Raw genomic sequence first — 24,445 nt, 5'->3', positions numbered from 1 at the left:
TTTATTTTTGTTAATATTTTATTTGATATAATATAAAGCCTGACCTAATAAGTTAAATTAATTCCTTTTTTCTAATATCTTTAATTGATAATAAAAAAAATAAAGTTTTAACTGTGGAAAATTGCAACGAAGTTTTTATTATGTCTCGATTCCACAACATCACGCCTGACTCTTCACTTTTCGTATCTTTAATTGAATCTAGACTGTTTTTCCTTCCCTTCCCTTTTGTCAGCCCTTTGTATTGGCACTTGCACTCCATACCATACCTCTTGGGTGGCATGTCAGTTATTTATGCAAGCATTTAAAACACTGCTACAATGGGAAGTACATCCCTGGAATATTACCAAATCAATAAGCAGCATTGATGTTGAATATCTTGTATGTGCACTTTGTGACACTTAAACATATTTCAATAGACTCCCTGAACTTACCTAGAACTCCATCAGTGAAGGAACCTGCTAAGATGGTTTGTATGTAGATGCCTTTTTCCAGATCTAAGCTGTGTTCCCTTGATGTCTCCTTGATTACTACCTGTTCCTATGATTTGCATATACCTATCATGCTTTATGCTACATTTTTAAATGCCACCAGTTGTTCCTATGCTCCCTTTAAATATTTTAGATACCCTTTGCAAAATTGATGTTCATGAATTAATTTCTCATTTCCTAAAGGTGTGAGAATCCAATGCATTTGCTGCCCCATGCAGCCCTTGGTCAAATTCTGTGATCAATAATTAAATATTTGTTCTTTCTCAGACATCACATATGATTGATTTACAGGGTGCATCAACTTTGAAGTTACTTACCTTGGAAACCGGTTAATGTGAAATGTATGGAACCAATCAACCAAAAATTTCATGTGAACCAAACTTTGTGCTATCAGAATTCTATCCTAGTTTTTTTGCCCCTTTGAGTAGAATATATGTGCAAAATTGTAATAAATTCTGACTACATTCCTTCACATCCCATAGTGTAATTTCATATTACAGATAAATCCTATTTGCCATGGGATGATATGATATGCATGTCATATCATCCCATGGCATTTGGATTTATCTGTAATATGAAAATAAAATTTGGGATGTAAAGGGCTGTTGTCAGCATTTATTGCAATTTTGCTCTTCTGCTGTGAGAAGTACATGTCCAATGCCTTAACCCAGCCAATAAAATTGCTTTTTGACATCCAAGACTTTTTATTTTCTGTCTCGTCTACCTGCAATTTCTTAATTTTTTTTTTAAGCATTCCCTTCTTGAATACCTGATTTTTCACATTTGCCATTAATGCAGGACCGGGAACCGAACATTCTGCTTGCTTAATTCCAAGAAACTGCAGGATATATTGCAACAGTAACTTTAAACAGAGTCATCCACTAATATGCAATTCAATGCAACAATTTCAGAGTGTAAAAATCATTCGCCTTGACCAAGATTCAAACTCAGATCCCTCGATGTCTGGCCTAGTGTTTTAGTCAGTTAAGCTATTGAGGCATCCTCTTAACTTCAGAAATAGTAAGCACTCAGCCAGACATTTAGGGATCCAGGTTCGAATCCCATTCAAGGCGAATGATTTTTACACTCTGTAACTGTTGCATTGAAATACATATTAGCGGATGACTCCGTTAAAAGTTATTGTTGTGGCATCTCCTGCAGTTTCTTGGAATTTGTCAAAGGTAAAAATAGCCGAAGTGTTTCAATTTTGATTTAACCTCGTGGACTGTGGCCCGTCATGCATGACTACAAATGCCTGTGACATTGTGTGTACAGTGTTTTGGCACAGCATCTTGTTCCTTTAAAACCCCAAAATTTCAGAGTTTAAGAGGGCCCCTCGATAGCTTAACTGGCTGAAGCACTTGGTCAGAAATCAAGGGATCCGGGTGAAAATCCTGGTCAAGGCAAGTGATTTTTACTCTGAAATTGTTGCATTGTTCTGCTTGCTTGTTCGAACCAGGTTATAAGTTGCCACATTCAAGTCCTCCTTTGTTTTCCATAGGAAGGGGTTTCCATTCTGTTTCAGACTTGATTTTCTCAAACACAGTTGTTAATTTTTCACAATATTTGATAATTGTGGGCAAAATTCAATTTGGTATTCCTGAGTTAGTTAATGAAGAAGGTGTCAGCTTAGCCTCCTATCTCAGAGTGGGAAGGGAGTGAGGGCCACATTTCCTCATGATAAGGGGTAAACCAAGTTGGTAGTCTGTGCCCTGCTGATGACCTACTTAGGGATAGGTGAAGTCTAGAGATTTTCTTGTAGAACCTGCAATTGAGAAACAGGTGGATTGGGAAATGCATGTGCACATTCATTTCACGCTATCCAAATAAATTAGGGGGGGGGGGTCAGTATCTGAGGACCAAAAGCCACTTTCATGATTACAATTGTTTTGTGTTGACCATTTCAAGTAAAAGGAATGTGTATGTGTGCGTGTATATATATTTATAATATATATATTGGACATTATGTATAATATATATATATATAGACACACATACTTTCATGATTACAAAACAATAGTAATCATGAAAGTGGCTTTTGGTCCTCAGATAGTGATTCCCCACCAAATTATTTGGATAGCGTGATATATATATGTATATATATATATATATATATAGTAACAAACAATATAGAAACAAAAAAAGAACACTCACACATTATTTCTTGATATTTCGACGGAAACGATCCGTCTTCATCTGAAGATATAGAAGTAATGTATAAAGTCATTACTTCTATATCTTCAGATGAAGACGGATTGTTTCCGTCGAAATATCACGAGATAACGTGTGAGTGTCCTTTTTTTTGTGTTTCTCTATTGTGCGTTACTGTGTTTTGTACTATTTGGCACTTCCGTGTTACGTCTACAATAGCATATATACATATATATATATATATATATATATATATATATATATATATATATATATATATATATATATATATTCTTTTTTAAGGTAATCTACCGGTTAAGGTAGGTTTTTCGATGGACACAACTACCAAACAAATATTTTGTGACTACTAACAAAACACAACCCTAAATTCTACTCTACACCAGGTCCCTCTTCATCTCTGAGTACTTTCTTCCGCCCTTCATCCCGTCCAACATCCCTATCCTGTTCCTTCCCTTTCCTCTTTTGCCCAACATTCTACCCTCTATCACAGTCTTCAACATCCCACTGCCGGTCAACACCCCCTTCATCCACTTTTCCTGCCTCCATAGGATTGCTCCCAACAAACCCCTCTCTTCGCCCACCATACCAAGTACTTCCTCATTTGTTTTCTTCTCTGTCCATTTCACCTTCTCCATTCTTCTCCACACCCACATTTCAAAAGCCTCCAGTCTACGTCTATCCTCCTGCTTCAATGACCACGTTTCCGCGCCGTACATAGCTACGCTCCATATCAAAGTTTTTACGAGTCTTTTCTTAACATCCTTACTCAAAGTCCCCATCATCAATTCCCTCCTCCTCGTGAAAGCCTCTTTGCCTAGCGCAATTCTTCTCCTTACGTCCCTACTACTTTGACCGTGTTGGTCCAAAACACTACCGAGATACGTAAACTGTTCTACCTGCTCTAGTTTTTGCCCTCTTATTTTAATGTTAGGCTTGCCCTTTTTCTTTCTAGAAAATCGCATAACCTTTGTTTTATTAATGTTGATTCTCATCCCATACCTGTCGCACTGAATTTCCAGTTCACTCAGCAATGCTTGCAGCCCCTTGGCTGACTGACAAACTAAATCTTGGTCATCAGCAAACCTAACTGATTTTACGAATTCCCCGCCCACTTTCATTCCTACCTCTAGTTCTTCCCATGCCTCTTTGATCATTTCCTCTGCATAAAGGTTGAACAGCAACGGTGATAATGGGCAACCCTGCCTTACACCCCTTCCTAACACTGCCCATCCTGACTCCCCGTTTCCCACCCGCACCTGAGCAGTCTGAGACATGTACAGGTTGCGGATTAGCCTCCTTTCCCTCCAATCTATTCCTATTTTCTGCAATATACTCATTAGTTTTTCCCAATTCACTCTATCAAACGCTTTTTCGAAATCTACGAAACAGGCAAATACCTCCTGGTTGTGTTCTATATTCCTCTCGATTAATAATCTCATTACTGCAATGGCATCACGCGTACCTCTCCCCTTCCTAAACCCAAACTGATCATCCCCTAAGTAATCATTTGCCCTACTCTCTATCCGTTTGTTTATGATCCTGAGAACAACTTTAGCTGCGTGGGATATCAAACTTATCGTCCTGTAGTCCTCACATGACGTGGCCTTTACCTTTTTCGGAATCGGAACTAAAACTGCTCTCACAAAGTCTTCCGGCCAGATTCCCTCCTCATAAATGCTACGGATCAGCCCATATAGCCTCTTCCTCCCACATTTTCCTAAACATTTTAAAAGTTCCACGGGAATGTTATCCACCCCCACGGCCTTATTTAGTTTCATCTCCCTTAATGCCCTTTCTATCTCATTGTCTAGTATGCCTGGACCTAAGCTGTCTTCCTCTACGTCATTTTCTTTTTCAATGTCTAACTGTGTTGGTCTGAGTTCTTTACTATACAGTTCTTCTATATACTCCTTCCATCTCTCTTGGATCTTTCCTGCGTCAACTATTACCTTACCCGCCTTATCTCTAACTATTAGCATAGCTCTTCCTTTCTTACTTCCCGATAACGATTTAACTTTGCTGTACAGCGCACCGATTTCGCCCTTCCTCTGGAGACTTTCCATATCCTCGCACTGCGTCTTCCACCATGCGTCTTTTGCCTTATTTGTTGCCCGCCTCAATTTATTGTTCAATTCTTTGTACTTCATTTTGCCTAATTCTGTATTTATATTCTTCCATTTTCGCCGCTCATCCATCTTTGTAATCATCTCATCCGTGATCCATGGTTTCCTAGTCCTTTTAGCGTTAACGGTTCCAATAGTGTCTTTTGCGGCTTTAGACAACCCTTTTTTGATCATTTCCCATTTTTTTTCGATAGTAATAAGCCCTTTACCATCCTCCATTATTTTCTCTACCGCCTGTTTGTATTCCTTCCTTTTCAACCCATTTAATGCTTCTACATTCCATTTTCTAACTCGCCGCCCCTGCCTTATCTTTTTGAAACGTACGCTACATTTCATAACAACTAAATTGTGGTCTGAGTCCGCATCCGCTCCCGGAAAGCTGTGGGAATTTATCACACTATTCCTAAACCTGTGTCTAATCAGGATATAATCTAGCTGATATCTTCCTGAGTCACCTGGCATTTTCCATGTATACCTGCGTCTTTTGTGGTGTCTAAACCAAGTGTTGGTGATGACTAACCCCTGTCTCCTGCAGAACTCAACTGCTTTCTCCCCGCGGTCATTCCTCGTGCCTAAACCGTAGTCCCCCACCTCATCACCATCTCTTCCTTCGCCTACCGTCGCATTCAAATCCCCCATCACTATCAAATGTTTCCCCGCAGGAACACACGCGATCATGTCCTCTAACTGATCGTATATCCTATCGACCTCTTCTTCCTTATGGTTGCTCGGTGGCATGTATACCTGAATAATAACTAAGTTCGTCGGTTCTGCTTTTATCTCCACTAGTAGTATTCTATCCGTTACCTGCTCTATGTTGACTACGCTTCTTCCTACCTCTTCATTTAATACTATGGCAACCCCTCGTTGGCTCTCGTCCCCACCGCTGTATATTATTCTATACTTATCACTCCAGTAATCCCCGCTATCTTTCCATCTCACCTCGCATAGACCTAAAATATCTATATTTCCCCTTTCCATCTCTCGCTTAACATTCTCCAATTTCCCTGTCCTCATCATTGTCCTAACATTCCACGTTCCTATTCTAACTAATTTTGTCTTCTTCTCCTGCGTCTTCTGTCCTGCTGCTGCTGGTTTTCCCTTGCAAGGGTTTCGTGGGATGACGACCGCGGAAGCCTTGCCTCCCCCGCTGCCGGGCACGACACACGACCGATTGGGCCGAGCCCCGTGGTTGCCAGGACTCAAAATATCTCTATTGTCCATCATATTTTTCTAGGGAATGATAATTGAGGTGGTTTCCCGTTGCCTTCCTCAATAGTGTTTTTAACGTGACACCATCACTTACTGGCCACCCCGCTGGGGTCAGACGCCATTGCAGCCGCCTCACTGAGGAACAGACGCTGCGTGGACTACCTTTCGTCTGGCTCCTAACCTTCGACCTATCTGGCATGGGTGACCCTACCAGGAGCAATAATTATTACTCCCGCCAGCACAGCTCTAGGGGTCATCGGAACGCACAAGCCCTTCCACCACGTCAAGGTTGTAGTCCGGGGAGGGATATATATATATATATATATATATATATATATATATACACATATTCAAAAACATAGGAATTGGAAAGAATGTTGCCCTTGGTGTTAAGTTATATTTTGTGCTATGTATTTTCGTGTAAAATATCTTCCACTGATTTTACCATTTTACTGTGGCTTTTGGAAGAGAGTCATTGGATGAGGAAGACCAAGTTGATGCATGAGAGAGTTGAAAATATTTGGTAGGTATAAGAAAAGCTTAAAAGTTACATTGATGATTCATTAAATTTTTAGGGAGCATACTTTGCTCGGTCAATATTTAAGAAGTCATGTAACATTTATCATGCATGCTAATTTCTGCGGAGACATATTTTTATGTGAAAATTTAGTTAATGATAAGTGTGGCAAATTTAAATGATTGTGAACAATGAAATGATTTTGAAGTTTAAAAATCATTTGCGTTGATTGGAATCCTAGTCAAGATGAATAATTTTTTCACTTTGAAATCGTTACCTTGTAATACACATTAGGGTATGACTCCATTAAAAATTATTGAGTTGGCATCTCACACAGTTTCTTTGAATTAGATGTAAACTTTTGGGAATATACCACATGATGCCTGGAATTTACAAATTGATGACTGCTTCCACTTAGTTGCAGTAGACTTCAAAGCAATTTTATTTTTTAAAAAACTTTAATCAAGTGCAATTCACTTGTAAATGAAGATCAGTGCATTATTGGAACATTCAATTCCCTGAGCATGTATGTACAATAATTTTTACTTTGGAGGTGTTGAGATTATTATTTTATTAATAATGTAATTTGCTAAACATGAGTCATTACAGGATTATTTTTAACCCAAAAAGTAGCCTCCTTGGCTTATGGTTCATTCGGTGTTATTATATTAGATGGTGCTCTTGCCAGGATAATATAATGCTTACTCTTTTGTAAAAGAACTCAGTCCTTAGACTGCATTTTCATCCATTGCACAGAAATTCAATCATTAAAATTTTTTCCCAGTTAAACGAATTGGATATGTTAACATAAAGGAGATTTTCTATCACCACTTGCTAAGTTTGAGTAGGTACGTGTAAAATGGCCTTTCAAGAGAAAATAATGTAATAACGTGATTGTTACTTAAATGGTGCATGAAAATTGTAAGATCATTCACTGAAAATGTAGTACCATTAGTTACTTTGATTGGTTTAAATTGAAGGTTAATATTTTTTGTAATTATTAGATAGGAGAGAAATTAAAATATCTATTTAAAAGTTAGAATTTGTTTTCCATATCCATTAATGAAAACGTTAAAAGAAATTCTGAAATGCTATATTATGGTAATTTTAAATTATAATTTTGAAATTGCCCAAACAGGAATAGAAGAAAGGGGATCTCAATTAAACTTGAGGGCATGGGTGGAACCATCCTTCAAAGGGTGTTGAAGTTAAGGACTGAGAGAATTTAGTAAAAAATACTACTGTTTTGGGAATTGATTTAAATAAGGAAAAATTGAAAATATTTTGCTGTTGAATTTTTCACCATTATGATGACATTTATAAAGCGCCAAGACTTAATGTTTTGTGAGGAATATTCAGTTTCTTAGAAGTCATCTGTATCCTTCAAAATTCAAGTGTGTGGGTATATACATTATGGAGGCCCTTCTGATAATTTTATTGAACACATTTTCTTGCCCTGTATTTTTTACTATGCATGAGAAGTCATGTGGATTTACAGCGTCAGTAGTAAATAATTAATGCCAGTCTTTAGGAAGTCTGTACATGAAGCTACTCAATAGACTTAAATGAATAATACACTTGAAGACCAGCAGATATAGTAGTATATTACAAATAAATATTTGCGTGAAATCTACCAACTTGAATCAATCTTATAATGTTATTTTAGAAAACAATGTTTGGAGAGGCTAATTTATTTATTCTAACTCTAGGCTATTTCAAACAATATGTGTAGCAAAGTCGGTACATAGTGGCATCGCGTTAAGATATATCCCCATTTTCTTTTACCCGCTCTAGTGATTCCAAAACGATAACTGCACACGCTATCTGATTGGCCCGAAAAAGCGCCAAAAACTAGTGTTACGCATTTGGACGTGCTTTTATTTGTGGTTATCGGTATTTTCTCCTCGAACTTACCATACATTTTTAATAGCCGACACCGTAATTACTCGAAGAAAATGGATCAGAGCTTTCGTGTTAGCGGGTCATTACTCCCTCGTTATAGTGGACAAAAGGTTATTATCCTAGGGAAAGTTAGCAATGTGAGTATTGGCAAGTTAAATATTTTAAACAGGTCTTCCCCTGACAGATAGCACAACAATTGTACTAATTTTAATGTATTTTATGAGCAGCGTGATCCGAATGGGATGTCTTTCGATATGATTTCTTCTGATAATACTACTGTCACTGTGAAGCTTGATGAACCTCTTCAGGAACCAGTTGAGGGTATTGTGGAAGTCCGCGGCGTTGGAATGGGGAGAAATGTTGTCAAGTCTGAGAATTACCTAATTTTCCCCCCTGAAGTGACAAATAATTTCGGTAAGGCATTAATCAGTAAACATGAGAGTGTATTAAACGTATGAAAGGCTTTTATTAAATATAAAATTTTCCTTTCAGATATGGCAGCTTATAACGAAACAGTAGTCATAATAAATACAGAAAAGAATCCTTGGAGGCAAGAGTGATTATTAAATGTACGGACATTCTTAAATAAATATATTAATAGAGATGTTTTCTTTTATTTCACTAAGGGATTTTCTCCATTCATTTTCAAGTACTCCTTTTTAATTAGATCGGCAACCTATCGAGCCCTGGGAACAATTCGAAAATGTGGCAACTTTGATTTATTGACAATGGTTATTTGGAACTACTTATTCATATCTGCCATTTGGAAGAGAAAAATCCTTCCGGAAAGTCGGGAAATCTAGGTCGTATCACAAACTCGCATTGAATAACGCCACTTCACAGACGGGAGGTTCCCGCATGTTGTTTGATAGCTGTTATTCATAGTTGAACGTCGTAATTCGCAAGACATTGGAAATTGTAAACAGCGGACCCCGCGTGGCTGTGTCCGTGCGGAGGATATTAATTTTAATTTGCGGAGGACATGAATTATTTTATGTAAAAATTAGTTTTAATTTCAGCAGGTAGTGTATGGCTTAGAAGAATAGTTGACTATTAAATGGAAAAATGGCTGAAACAAATACCCACGTGTGTGACGTTGACGGACTGGTAATGAAAAGGAAAGGCGGTGGGAGCATTGTTTCATTACCACCTGTTTTCTCCTCGGATAGTAGGTTAGTACAGGTCGTCTTGTAGCAAATGCTAGTTCATTAAAATGCGTGGTTTGACATGCATTTTCACTTCCTTTTTCAACTGTTCTTTTACAATTTTACAGGATTTTATATGTGGCATGGGGCAATAGTGTTCGAGCGTATAGCACACAAACCGGCAGTGTTCTGTTCGAATTTGGTGGGATCTCTAGTAGGTGTTCAAGCCTTCAATTATTATTAGAATCCGACTCGTTAGCAGCATGCTCAGAAAAAGGAGAAGTAATTTTCTGGGATTGCAGTTCTGCTGTCATCCAGGAGAAAAGAGTGAGTATGGATTAAGGAAAGAATGTTTCCGTGTCCGGTCAGAAATGCCGGCCTCTGGCTACAGGGTAACGCCCTCGCCTGTCATTATTGCAATAATTTTTCTTTTAATGGATTTTATTGTATGTAGTTTGGCAGTAATGATGAACTTTGTGGATGCATTTGAAAATATAGGTACTAGAATTACCCGACGCCGGCAAAATTACTGGTTGTCACATTTTCGGGAGAGAGAAAGACATTTTTATTGTTTTGTGGAAAGAGCAACAAAAGTTCCAACAACTACTCCGGTTTAAGTCTTCTTGTAAGGATTTTGACGAAATTAAAGTGAAATTGAACAATTCACAAAGTTCTTTTGCTGTTGGTGGACAAGAAAATAGCCAATATGTAGGCACAATTTATAAATGCAACGTGTATGCAGTAAATTTGAGGAACGGAAAAATTGTGAGGTAAGTTGCTATTACCTAGCCATTATGCACACTTTGATAATACTCATTAAAATGATTTGCTTCATCCTCCTCCCGAAGAAATTTGGATGCTACTATTAGTTATTTCATATCTTTATATGTTATTTTGTAATTTGATCTGTTACAGTATCAAAATTTCACTTAACTTTACATGACCAAAGTTATCTCTAAAAAAAGTTTAAAAATATCTAAAACAGTGGCATTGGAATCCCTTGTATTAGTAATCATATCGTTTTGGCTTGGATGAGAATCTCTCTGTCATGATATATGAAACAAAATTTTTCCGAGGGGAAAAAGAAAACACTGTGTACAACACTTACCTAGTTTCTGCAAGCCCTTCAATTCCTCTGTTTGACTAATAATTTGTTGAACTTACGAATTAAGTGTATTTAGATAATTTTCCTTTGTGCATTGTCTCTCTCAGTCAATGTCTGTATTTGACGTATAATTTTATTTTGATTCTGGAAATTTACTCATTTTTGACACAAAACGATGGATATGACTAGGTGGTGAAAAAAAATTTGTATAACAAAATGTCATTAGTATCTTGCCAACTTTAAGGTGTAATGCAATATTATCACTCATCTCTACTGCCCAGGATGTTGATACTGCTACCGATATAAAACATTCTGGAGTTAATTCCATTTATTTACTAGTGCCTGGCACTTTGCAACTCTCTCATTGCGTTCATGCTTCAAACATTTAAGATTTGAAAAAAAAACTGTGTAATGAAAACTTGAAATTATTCCAATAAATAAATGCTCCTAAATAGAAAATTTTGATACATATTTTGGTGTAGTAGCTAATTTGGAATTGCCCCCTACTAAAAAGCCAATATTGTGAACATCAATTTATTTGTCAAGTACAAACATAATAAGGTTGGCCCGATATATGATGACCACTGCTGCTATTGCCTATAAACTTTACACTAGTTGGTCTAGCATGTTTAAAAAGTAAACCCATTACGTAATTATTTCAAAATTTATGGAGTAAATATGGGCATAAGCACCAAAATGCGACTGCCGGTGTTGCCTTGTAACCAAGGGCTCCGCTGAACCCTGGAATGGTGTATTGAGGCAAGGATTGTCTTTGAAGATGGAAAGGGAGCTGTATTAAATTTGCTGATTTTCTGCTGAATTGCTGCATGGACGAGGGAACCAATATCAATTGAAATGACTTCATAGAATGAATAATGATTTTTAGAATTACATTTTAGCTTTCAGTAAATTTATTATTATTTATTAAGTACGTAGTTCAAAGAGTAGTGGAATCAAAATAATTCCCTCTAAATTAGTAATTCGAAAATGAACTATATTGTGATAAAAAATCAACAGTTCTCCATTGCGATACTAATTCAATGGTCCAGTCAGAATAAATTTCATCTATTAATGAGAAAACATGAGATTGTAAACATTTTCCACAAAACAGTAAATTAATATCCAGGGAATGCTGAAGAACTGAGAGAAAACATGGGAGGAGGAAACTAATGGAGAATAAGAGTACAGATGAAGTTTTAAGAGAGCCATCCTCTTGACAATAATTGTATATAAGTTTTTATGCTTCAAATTCATCAAGACTGGAAGCCATAACTTTTTAAACCTGATTCTCCTATTCTATGGCAACTCCTTTAATTTGCAGTGCATATGATAAAAGAGAATTTTTAAGTGGAAGGAATGCAACACCAACATTTCTCAAGTGTTTTGTAATTACACAAGAAAGCTTTTGTGTTAATATTTATATTAATGAGAAGAAATATATGGATATTTGAATGCCTTACATTAAAATCGGACTGGACTGCTCAAAGTAATATCGGAGAGTTAGCGAGTTCAGTGTCAGTAAGGGAAAGTATTTGAAAAAAATGATATTTGGCCTACCCTACAATTGTCTGATGCAGTTTTTAAGGTTTTTCTTGTGCAACTGATACTATTATAACAAGCATTTAGAATTTTTTGTTTATATATATTAGTATTTATCGATAAAATATGATGGTTTTGTGCCTGTCTCACCATTCTTCAGAATGCATATTTATGATTAGTTAATGAAATAGGGAGAAAGGAGGGAAATTTTCTCTAAGAGCGCTCCAAATGTGCAATAACTATTCTGATATCAATTTTAATGTGGTTATTTCGAATAAAATATAGCTGCATCCAAGAGCCTATATGCATTAAGGTATTACTGTATTTTATAATCTGATGAAATACTACCTTGATCAAAAAGTTCCCGGAATAACCACCGTGTGGCGCTCCCATCGTTCCGATTTGAGTTCTGTTTTTTTTTGTTAAATTGGTACATCTGTTGTTGATATTCCCTTTAAATCTTAGTGTCATAACTTGACATTTGCAAAAGTTACGTAGCCAAGAGTACATCTATCTCTGTGTGTGTTGGCGATTTTTTACAATTGCAGAAATGGATTTAAATTTGCAACAACGAACTTGTATTAAATTTTGCGTAAAAAACGGATTTAGTGGCGCACGGACGTTGGAAATGTTGGAAAAGTGTTTCGGCAACGATTCTCTAAAAAAAACGGTCGTTTACCAGTGGCACGAGCGGTTCAGAAGTGGTCGTGAGTCAATCGAAGATGATGAACGCAGTGGCAGACCATCGACATCGAAAGTCGGTGAAAAAATTGATAAAGTAAAAGAAATGTTGGTCAATAACCGCAAATTAACCATCAGAGAAATAGCGGAGGACTTGAACATTGCCTATGGATCCGCCCAAGACATTGTGGTTAATGATTTGGGTTTCCGTCGTGTAGCAGCAAAGTTGTCAAGTGCCAAAAGACCTCAATTTCATGCAAAAAAGAGACAGTGTTGACGTCGCAAAAGACATGATTTGCGAGGCTGAATCCGATCCCACATTCATCAAAAGGATCATTACTGGAGACGAGACGTGGGTTTATGAGTACGACACGCAATCCAGACATCAGGCAAGTGAATGGCGTTCACCAAATGAGCCGAGACCAAAAAAACCACGTCGTTTTCAGTCAAAAAAGAAGGCAATGCTGACGGTTTTCATGGATTACAACGGTGTAGTGCATCATGAATTTTTGCCAGAAGGCCAGACAGTAAACAAAGAGTATTATTTGGGCGTTATGAGACGTTTGCGTGAAGCAATTCGCCGAAAGAGACCAGAAATGTGGGCAGAAAACTCGTGGATTTTGCACCATGATAACGCACCGTCGCACAGTGCTATCATTATTCGTAATTTTTTGACGAAAAATGCAACAAATACCATCCAACAGCCACCGAATTCACCTGATTTGGCTCCCTGTGACTTCTTTCTGTTCAATCGAGTTAAAAAACCATTACGGGGAACGCGTTTTAGCAGCCGAGAGGAAGTAATGGAAAAATCGCAGGAAGCACTGATGGACATACCGAAAACCGACCGTAACTTTTGCAAATGTCAAGTTATGACACTAAGATTTAAAGGGAATATCAACAACAGATGTACCAATTTAACAAAAAAAAACAGAACTCAAATCGGAACGATGGGAGCGCCACACGGTGGTTATTCCGGGAACTTTTTGATCAAGGTAGTATATAGTCGTTTCTTTGTAAGAAAATTCTTTGGAATTTCATTATCATTTGATACTTATGTATATTTATACGCCAATGTACAATTTAAATATATATGATCCATATTTAATGCACTTAAACCATTACCTTCTACCATTTCAAATACAAATATAAATGCATTTCTTCATTTTTCTTCCCAATAGATATTGTAATTCGCTATATTTATTCTTTTGGCCTAAATAAAGCAGTTTCTGGCATCAATTGGTGGAAAATCTTCATATTGAAATTAAACCACTTCGCTTTTCCGCGTAGAAAAAATTTTTATTTATGACCTAGATTTCGTTATGGTACAACATCATCAGGTAAAAATACAAGTCAAACCTGGTATATATATCTCTGAATGGAGGGAAAGAGGAGGAAAGCAAAGATTGGTTGAGGTAGGAAGAGGAGGCGGAGGATTGGCAATATTGAAAAATTAGCAGGCTGAGAGATGGGATTAATACAATGTTGTCCTCATTTACCTCGACAATGTTGAGCAACTAATGTTATCCTCAGAGAATTCCCTCATAAAAAATATCCTTTGCTGGTATAGATATGTAGATGATGTTTTCTGCATCTGGACGGGATCTGACAGATGATTAGACAGTTTTTTGAATTTCCTCATTTCCAGAGATAAACATAAAATTTACCCCGGAATGGAAGCAGATGGGTTCCCTCAACTTTCTAGACTTAACTATTTCCGCCAAAAACAATAGGTTTGATTTTTCCATTTTCAGGAAGAAGTGTTATGCAGATGAAGTCATTCCCTATAATTCAATGCACTACTTCTCTCAAAAAATTATCGGCTTTCCATGCCACGTTACACAAAGCATGTTCCATCTCCATGTCTACAGAGAACACACTTTAAGAACCCAGCATCATAAAACAGAGATAGCAGTGAGGAATGGGTTTAGAGAAGTGTTTATTGATAAACTTTACAACCAGAAACTATCCTGTTTAGCCAAGTTAGCCTTGTATAGTTCTCCCACATCTGCAGAAAACCAGCCACAGTGGTGGAGAATCCTCCCAAAAGAAAAGATGAGACCAACTTACTATAAAACAAAATTAAGCAATCTGTTATGCCACAGGAAGGACCAAGTTGAACCCATACACAAGAATGGGGTGTACAAACTCCTCTGGAAAGACTGCAACCAGATATACATAGGCCAGATGGGAAGGCGATTCGAGACGAGAGTTCAGGAGCACCGAGCATGCTTTAGAAACAGCATCTCCACGTGACTCTTCACCAAGCACCTGAGAGATTGTGGCCACAGCAGTGATTTCATCCCCAAAATTCTGCACTTTGAAAAGAAATGTCACCGCCTCGACGCACTGGAGCTTTTAGGAATACTTCAGCACATGGATTACGGAGATTTTTCGACCAATGATTTTCTTCACCTTTCACGTTCCCTGTTATTGTATTTTCCTCACCCATCTACGAACTAAACTGACACCAAGCAAACTTTTTCAACAATGTAGTAACTCCTCTCAGCTTTCTACTTAATCACCTGATGAATTACCCTGGGCCGTTCTCCCTGTTCACATTACCCATTCCCCTACTCCTCTGCCAAACTGACGCCAAGCAAAACCTTTTTCAACATTGTATTAATCCGTACCTCAACCGATCCTTGCTTTCCTTCCGCCCTCCTCTTCTCCTCCATCCGAAGGTATACTGGGTTTGACTTGTATTTTTACCTGATGATGTTGTACCATAACAAAACCTAGGTAGTAAATAAAAATTTATTTTTATGTGGAAAAGCCAAGTGGTTTAATTTCAATTTCTTTTGGCCTATTTCCCCCATATGCTTTTTCTCAAAATAACATTAAAGGGCAAGAATGTAGTTTGTGAAATGAGTCAACTTGCTCTGTATTGCTAACATTTGATGGTCTATTTCTATTTTTAGGCTTTTTGTCCATTCGGAGCGGCGATACACTTGCATTGCAGCTCACAAGAGTGACCATATTTTAGCAGTTGGTGGTATAGATGGATGCATTACAATATGGAGAGGATTTTTTGAGCAAGGAACTCCTCCAAGATCTGTATACCATTGGCATACTCTACCAGTGAATGCCATTTGCTTTTCAGAAACAGGTAATCAAGTAATAGTTTTTAATATCTAAGCTAAACTTTAACAAACGAAGAATATAAAATTTCATATAAATTTATCCAAAGCAATAACACTTGGGCCTACTGTTATCCAGTTTAGTTTTAAGGATTGGTAAGTAAATAAGGTATGAAAATGCCATCCATGAAAACCTTGGAAAAGTCTCAGAATATTGAAATCTGAAATAAATGGTGATCCCAATAATGTAAGGTAAAAGCTGCTAATGCTCTGTAGAAATGCTTTGGAATTATTTTACAATTTTTGTTTATTTATTAAAATCGAATTGTGCCGATAGACAGTGTCTGATGGCACACAAGTCCCAAGTAATCACGATAAAATCAGTCAGTAAAACTAAAGTACACTTGGAGGAAACTTCCAAACACATCTGTTTCACAAAACAAGAAAATTGCCATCTTATTAACATCAATCAATCAGCAGGATAAAATGATAAATTAAAATAAAATTAAGCTGTTACAGATAATTTTATACCACTTATCAATCAAATTATTACATTTTATTCCTTATGAACTAATCTTATTGGTGGAGAAGTTAACAGGACTGACTCTTGGAATGTAAGCATGTTTTTCCTGAAAAAGTCTATTTTTATTGGATTTCGCAATGGATTTTTGTAAGTTTTATTTCTGATAGGTGTTGGTGTATACTCACAGCTGAAAATGACCACTCTCTGTGAATATAAAATTAGACATTTGCCCATGTTGATTATGTGCATAAATACTTGGTAGTGTTAATAATTATAGATATATCTTTATCAGGCTTCAATAAGTGAAATAAAAAGCTCAAGGCAGAAATGATTTTAAAAACGCATTCATCTTGTTGATGATTTGTTAGAATTGTTTGTTTTGACTTATGGTCCAATTTTCAATATTTTTGTTTTTTTTTCCTTAGGAACTTCCTTGTTTAGTGGAGGTGGAGAATGTGTGATGGTTAGGTGGTTGTTGGAATACCAAGAAAAGAATTTCCTGCCAAGGATGGGTTCACCCATCAGTCACTTGGCTGTCTCTCCTGGGAACCAATTGGTGGCAGCATCAATGGCCGACAATAGTAAGTTGTATTTGCCACATCGTATCTTGATGCAACTTTGCCACTGCTAAAGTTTTAAATATAACTTCCAAGTTCGTACAATATTTTTATGAATTATAATGTGCATATGCCTGGGCAACATTAATGCAATGATGAATATAAAAATTAGTCTCAAGACCATTGCATTACACATGACGAAGGAAATTATAATAAGTTGTGATCAGATTGCATCAACTATAATTGTTCAGGAAACACTTCGATAATTTTTTTGGTAGCAACCTATGTACTTGAATATCAATATTTTGTGTCAAAAATAATGGAAAACAGCATTCAAATTAATGTATTTTTACTGATATGCAAACAGTCTTTGAAACTGAATATTTCTGTATTTGTCATGAAGTTAGTGGTACAAGTAATGTATTTGCTAAACATCATCTAATGTCTTACATGATAGAAGTTAATCATTCCATATCTTAGGAGTTTGTGGCTACATCCGGAGTACCCAGGGTTCATTCAATTTTAGGGAACTTATGTTTTAGCTCTTTGTTAATGATGCACAAAATACTTCCTCTGAAACAAAATTTTTATCCTTTGCTGGTGAAAGTACAGATTTCCAGTTTTATGCCATTTACTCCATTTGATGTGTATATTATGTATATTAGATCATTAAAATTAGGTTTTGGTGGTAAATTGTTAATTCTTGGTGTATGCTAATTAATTTTTAAAAGATAATTGATCTATTTATGTGTCAGTTTGACAATCTGAAATCTATGAAACATTATACTTTTTTTTTGGACAAGAGTAGATTTTTATGTCATTAAAACACACATAGCTTTTGACTTACCTTATTTTTTTTCTTTATGACATAGCTTTAAGAAGTTAGAAATAAAATTAAGTTTTGAGAATCAAGCCGAAACTGGAAATTCTTTAACATATAAACAATTCTTATAAATATAAGTAATTCTTTAAGATACGAGGGTCATCCGGAAAGTAGTACCCGTTCGTGAAATAAAGACACAAAAGTAAATATTAACAAACATAAAAAATTTTATTTGAAAGAGGATACTTGAAACTACTTCTCAACATAATCTCCAAGCAAATTAAGGCATTTGTCATAATGTGTGACAAGTTTCTGTATTCCTGCTGCATAGTCCTTCGCCGCCAGCTCATTGAGATACGCGAGGGACCCATCTTGCACAAATTTTTGCATAATGCAGATGGTGTTTAACAATTTCATGAACAATTGTTCGAGAAACATTGGGAAAATGCTCACAGATGTCATCAATTGTGACGCGCCGATCGTTCCTCACGAATTCGTCAACTGAGCTCACCAGTTGGTCTGTAATGACAGACGGTCTCTCCGAACGCTCATCATCGTGTGTGTTCCCCCTCCCCATGTTGAAGTTGCGACACCACCGCCGAACAGACGACTCGTCCATTACATTGTCTCCATACACCTCCTTTAATTGGCGATGAATATCACATGGGCGAACGTTTCTTGCATTGAGGAATTTAATCACTGCCCTCACTTCACAACTGGCGGCGTTCTCAATTTTTTTAAACATTGTAAACAATCACAGAAACAACACAGGCAATGCTAGCGTCACGCAACTTGGCTCAGAGAAGGCAGACAAGCCACTGAAGCTATCTGACCTCGTCCAGCGGCTACTCGCGTCGTCAGCACTTCATGCGGCACGAACGGGTACTACTTTCCGGATGACCCTCGTATATTAGACTGTAAGAAAACTAGTGGTGTTCAGGAAACCTGTTTGAGGAGTTTTAGATAAAAAATTTTCAGTGTTTAGCTTTTTTTTATTTACACTTATGCACCTATTAGTATAATAAAATACTTGATACTTTAAAATAAATGCTATTCATAGGTAATGCATTCAAATATTCTAATTGGTTTGTGTTTTTAATATTTTTTGATGATATCTATTGTGTAGCAACCATCTAATCACATATAAAGATTATGATTTATTTCAGTTCATCTGTCTTTATTTATATCAAGATTTTACATGTTTATTTATCTCAAAATTGACAAAAAAAAACTATTGAAATACTTAAAACAATAGCTTAATGCTGAAAAAAGTAATGGATTTAGGTAAATGCAAAACAATTAATTTAATTTTGCCAGATATGGACTAAATATGGAAATGACAATATCGTTGATAAGCAGAGCTCCATACCTCATCATCAAGTAGCATCATTCTGTTGTAAAAATCTCTCCTCCAAAGTGCTCATGGTGGCGAGGAACTCTCAGGATTTGTTGTATGATGTCACAAAATTATAGTCAAATAAACAGCCATGAAAAGTTTGTAAAAATGAGGAATTTTAAGGAAAGAAATGTTGCACTGAATCCTACTGGGTTCAATTCCCGGGGAAGCCTCTCTGGGTACCCTCAGCTCCACTCAAGCTGTGTGATTTTTTTGGGTACCAGATCTTATTGGGGAACTATAGCTGGCACAGGGAAGGAACTGGTCCTCCTACCCTGATGTGTGAATTTCACACATCATTGGGTTTAGTCCTGGGTGAACTCTACCGTCAACTACCAAACCGACCCTTAGGTTAATTTGTGTTAATGATTTTTTTACGAATCTTGTATTAATTCTTATTTTACTTATTTGTTTGATTTAGGTATTCAGCTGATTAGTCCACGGTTAACAATTGAGAAAGTTATACAAAACTTTACTTGGAATGTGAACATTGGTAGCAAAGAAACTCACTCAATGGGCATCAACAAGATGAGGTTCGATCCCAGAACGAAGAGTTTGGTATTGAATGGCCTCTCTGGGCACCTCCAATTCTTCTCAGCTTACACAAACAGTCTTCTGTATAATGTAAGTTTTACAGAGTATTATCTTAATGTTGGTGCTACAGATGTAAGTTGGAAGAAGAAAATGTGAATGAAGTACCTGTCATTTTTTATAATTATAACTAACTTAACTTTAACAGATCTTTCTTACTTGTTGGTTATTACTTGTGCAGGTAGACTGAGTAAAATACTGCTTCAGAGTTTGTGTTGTTACCAATAAATGGGGTAGCATCATTATCATTATTTAGTACCTTTGGTGTCGTAATGTTTAGGTATAAGCCGAGTATTACGTTTTTATTTTGAATAAGACTGTGGGGTTGCCCCATCAAAAGGTTGTTTGGTGACATTGATTTTCATTTAAAATATTTGCCAGCAGCATACTGAGATTGTCTTGTCATATAACATATTTTCAACCTGAATAAGTGTGCTTGAGCGAGAAAATTCATTGTTTGCATGCATGATATGTTTAATATTATTAAGTTTAGTAATGCTTATTTCAGAAGTGTTCATTCCAGTAAAGAAGGATACTAGCTCATCTATAGAAATAACTATCACTTAGAATCTGGGATTGTTGCTAAGTAGTATGAATTGATAGTATTAGTTTTAAGGGAGGCAACCAACAGCTAATGTCATTTGCACCATTAGGGATGGATGGGAAAGAAAAGGTGTAGAGAAACCTGGCGTTGGCATTAGCCTACTCTTGTCGAAAGGTGCCAAGGGGTCTGCAGTTTAACGTCCTATTTAACGGATGTCGTACTCACTCAAAGTACTCTCCACAAAGCACCTCAAGTAGGGATTGGGATACCACTGAAAAAAATCTGCTGTCTCCGGGATTTGAACCTGTTGATTTGTACATTAGCCACTGCACTATCCTGATCCCAGTATGAATTGGTATAGTCTCATTTGATTTGAATATCATGTTCAATATTAGTTCACCAATTTTAGTTTATGATTTTGAAAATCATTGATCAGCAGTGGCATGTGAGGTGCATACTGTACTGAAGTGCAAGATGACTTCTATATGGTAAGAATTACACACTTGCAACTTTTAATCACATAAAGCCAAAGTAATGAAAACCTTGTGTAGTGTAATGAGATAAAAATTAAAGTTGAATTGAATTAACTACAAAGGATGGAGCACCTCACTAATTTAGGCAGGATTTTGTACAAAAATGGGCATAGTAGTGGGGGCGTAAGGAGAAGTTCAGTGGGTAAAGAGCCATTTGTAAAGAGGGGAAATATTATAAAATTGGTGACAGGAAAACTGAGTAAAGACATGGCTTACATCGAGTGAGTGAACCGCTTTTTGTAGTCATTCTTTTCAGTTCATAATAGTACAAATGTACCTATTCTAATTAGGGAACAATTTTGAAAAGAAATATATGTATGATAATTTAAGCCCCTGAAATATACAGTTTTACCGTATTCTACTCTACAGCTGGACGTAGTGGGCCAGAACTTCTTAACGCAAGAACGGAATAGAACGATTTACAACACCGAGGTTGTTCACGTTGCATTCTCATGTAATGGAAATTGGATGGCAACAGTTGAAGTGAGGAAGGATCCTGATTTTAGTCTGGAATCAAGGCTGAAGTTTTGGAGGTTTAATGAGGAGAAGCAAAAGTAAGTAGTCTTTATTTTGTTTAAGTATTATATTGTAATTGAATGTTTTCTAGTATTCTCAAAAATGTTAATTTCAGACACAAACTTCTAGGTGTTTTGATGACTCCTTCTTTATCATTTGCATATACTTCATAGTGTATCTGTTTGCATTTTAGCTTTGGCCTCAATACTTGTATTGAGTCCCCACATATAGGAGAAATATGTGCTCTCGAAATGAAACCTGGCACAGAAGACTTTTATCAATTAATGGCTGTTACTTCCGGTGAGGATGAAAAATTCAAGATTTGGACTTTAATGGACAGCTCAACTGTCAGGGGTAAATATCAATTATTTAATTTTATACGGTTAATTGCGACTAGTGAAATTCCTCATTTTTCCTGAATACCGAAATACGCTTTATTGGACAACGTATCTTTCTGATTCTTTAATTGTTGGGAAGTTAGAGTCAAACATGGTTAAAATCTTAAAACCCCGTACAGTATTGCCCTCAATTCCAAACATCACAATTTATGAAGGAGAAGAAAAAGATGCTTTCAGTGTGATTGAATAACTAGGTACATGAAAGACAGCTTTATTTGGTAAGAAGGGGCTGACTTTTAAATGTACTCAGAAAACTTTATATTTTGGTATATTATTTCAAGCATTGAATTGATACTTATTACCTAATTTGCTATAGTTAGAATAAAGTCCTTTGTACCAAGTGTGGTGGAATCTCTTCTTGAAAACTGGATGAAATATCCTATTCATTTTGCTTGCATTAGGGTAAGTCCCTTTAGAACAAATATTTATTTTTCCCTATTTTATTTTTATTATTACTGTAATTATTAACTCTTTCTTGTTTTTCTGGTAACATAGAAGGAAAAGGAGAAAGTGGAGAAGTGTGGCATTGTGAGAGTGTAGGAGTATACAAAGGGCTTCCATCTGGTGATGTAGGATTTTCATCCGATGGGTCAATTTTGGGAGCTGCTTTTGCCTATACACTTACTCTCTGGGTGCCAGATGCTAATGAGTTGAAGTCTAGCTTAACTCACCCTGATTACCACCAAAATATTCGGTAAGAAGTTTTTTATAATTCTGATTAATTAATCATGCTAGCAAAATCAAATTAGAACTTGAGTATTTTATCTACATTTGAATTAGAATGTATTTTTAATAACATGGTTAAAAAATTTTCTATGTATTAAAACTTGTATTATGTCCGCTATACATAGATCAAGGACCTACAGGATTTATAGTTATTCTTCAAATGATGAAGTTGTTTGAATGAAGAGGTGGGGTCAATAATTTTCTGAACTTATTTATTGCAAAAGAAATACTTCACTAATAAATTATTGATCAGGGTCCCCTTCCAAGTAGTCTCCTCTACAGCATTTATGTTTACTTATCTCAATGGTGTTTCCACTTTTTGAAACAGTCTTGGAATGCTTATTCCAGAATACTCATAAGCTCAAATTTTCCTGTACCTCTGGAATGGTGGCAAATCTTTTTCCTTTGAGAAGGGTTTTATTTTAGGAAACAGGAAAATGACAACTGGGGCCAGGTCTGGTGATTAGGGTGGGTGGGGAAGCACAATGGCCTTGTTTTGAAAAAAACCACTTGCTGCTCCTCCAAATTTTGGGCCATTTTTGCCAAATGCTCTCTCTTATGCACTTTATAAACCCCAGATAGTACTCCATGTTGACTCTCTGAACTTAAGGGGTGGGTATCACTCGATGAATCTTCAATTTTTTAGTCAGGATTTCATAGCACGAACCAATTGAGGTGCCACAAGTTACCTGATAATCAAACGTCGATTTGCATGAATAAGATTGTTCACTTTTGTGATGTGGCAGTCATCAATCGGCATTGATGATCTTCCAGAAAGTTCATCGTCTTCCACTGATTGCTGCCCCTTTTTGAACCAGGTAAACCACTCATAACAATTGGTATGTTTCATAGCATCCTCACCATAAGCAGTGGTAATTAACTCATAAGTTTCCGTGAAGGATTTGCAGAGTTTCAAGCAGTCTCACAGAACAATGCTGCTTCTTCAAAGAGCTCATTTCTGTGAATCCAATATTTTGCCCCACACCATGAACACTCCTTCACAGAAATGGCTGTAGCTCACCGGCAAAACAAGATACCAACAAAGTGGTTGAAAGTGGTTATTTGGGAAGTTTCCGCTGACACACAGCCTCCAAGTGGATGAAAAAATAGACAAAGTTTTGGAATTTTTTGAACAGACCTCGTCACCCGCATGGCTTTGTGCATGTAAGTTTTCTAAAGTCATTGGTTTTCTCTTTTTAAAGGAAATTACAATTTGGAAGTGGTGATTGCTGCCATCTCACAGTCATCTTATTGCCAGAGTGTATTATTGTTTGGAATATCTTTAGTCTGACTATGACTTGGGCTGTTCCAATCGAAGTTAGTATTCTGACAGCTGATCCATTCTCCAGTCATATGGCAGTTTTTACCTGCAGTGGTGATTGTAAGTATCTCTTGTCGTTTTTCTAAAGCTAGAAGAGATTTTTTAGAGCAAAAATTCTCAAAAATAAAAATTTAATATCAAAGTGATCTCAATGAACTAGCACAAACTAGGAACACTAGTACAAAGTCTAGATAATTTTGTCCATGGTCTAAAAGACTTTAGTGTCCACACCCATCAAAGTTCATTGAAATGAGTGTCTGAGATAAACCTGCATGATTATCTTTATTGAGTAAACAGAGATACTGTAGAAATATCAAGAATTTCTATTAAGGCAATGAATACATGATACTACTGATAACTGAGGGAAACAAAGAAACTGAGCAAGACTTGAACATCAATTGAAATTTTATGTATTTTTTATATTATAAATGTGATATGTATTTGCTAATGATTTAATTACTGTGAAATATGTTTATATTAGACAATCATTTTTTGTTGATCTCTCTCATTATGAACCACGACTATGGTAACCAACTTTCTGAAAAGATTCATT

The 24,445-nt window shown here is 36.4% G+C and overlaps 1 protein-coding gene across 1 annotated transcript in view; it reads left to right on the top strand.

Moving 5' to 3' along the window:
• Positions 1 to 9,330: 9,330 nt before the first annotated feature.
• Positions 9,331 to 24,445, top strand: part of l(2)05287 (WD repeat-containing protein l(2)05287) — a 31,135-nt gene continuing 16,020 nt past the window's right edge. The window contains exons 1-10 of the mRNA XM_071589850.1: positions 9,331 to 9,586; positions 9,688 to 9,886; positions 10,058 to 10,329; positions 15,806 to 15,993; positions 16,913 to 17,068; positions 19,685 to 19,887; positions 21,301 to 21,485; positions 21,641 to 21,801; positions 22,341 to 22,539; positions 23,774 to 23,952. Of these exons, the coding sequence (XP_071445951.1) occupies positions 9,480 to 9,586; positions 9,688 to 9,886; positions 10,058 to 10,329; positions 15,806 to 15,993; positions 16,913 to 17,068; positions 19,685 to 19,887; positions 21,301 to 21,485; positions 21,641 to 21,801; positions 22,341 to 22,539; positions 23,774 to 23,952 (1,849 nt within the window). The 5' untranslated portion in view covers positions 9,331 to 9,479. The remainder of the gene's footprint in view (positions 9,587 to 9,687; positions 9,887 to 10,057; positions 10,330 to 15,805; positions 15,994 to 16,912; positions 17,069 to 19,684; positions 19,888 to 21,300; positions 21,486 to 21,640; positions 21,802 to 22,340; positions 22,540 to 23,773; positions 23,953 to 24,445) is intronic.

This window comes from Hetaerina americana, unplaced genomic scaffold, assembly GCF_022747635.1.
Source record: "Hetaerina americana unplaced genomic scaffold, ioHetAmer1.1.p SCAF_4, whole genome shotgun sequence".
NCBI classification, from domain to species: domain Eukaryota; kingdom Metazoa; phylum Arthropoda; class Insecta; order Odonata; family Calopterygidae; genus Hetaerina; species Hetaerina americana.
This window is presented reverse-complemented; position numbering and strand designations above follow the sequence as displayed.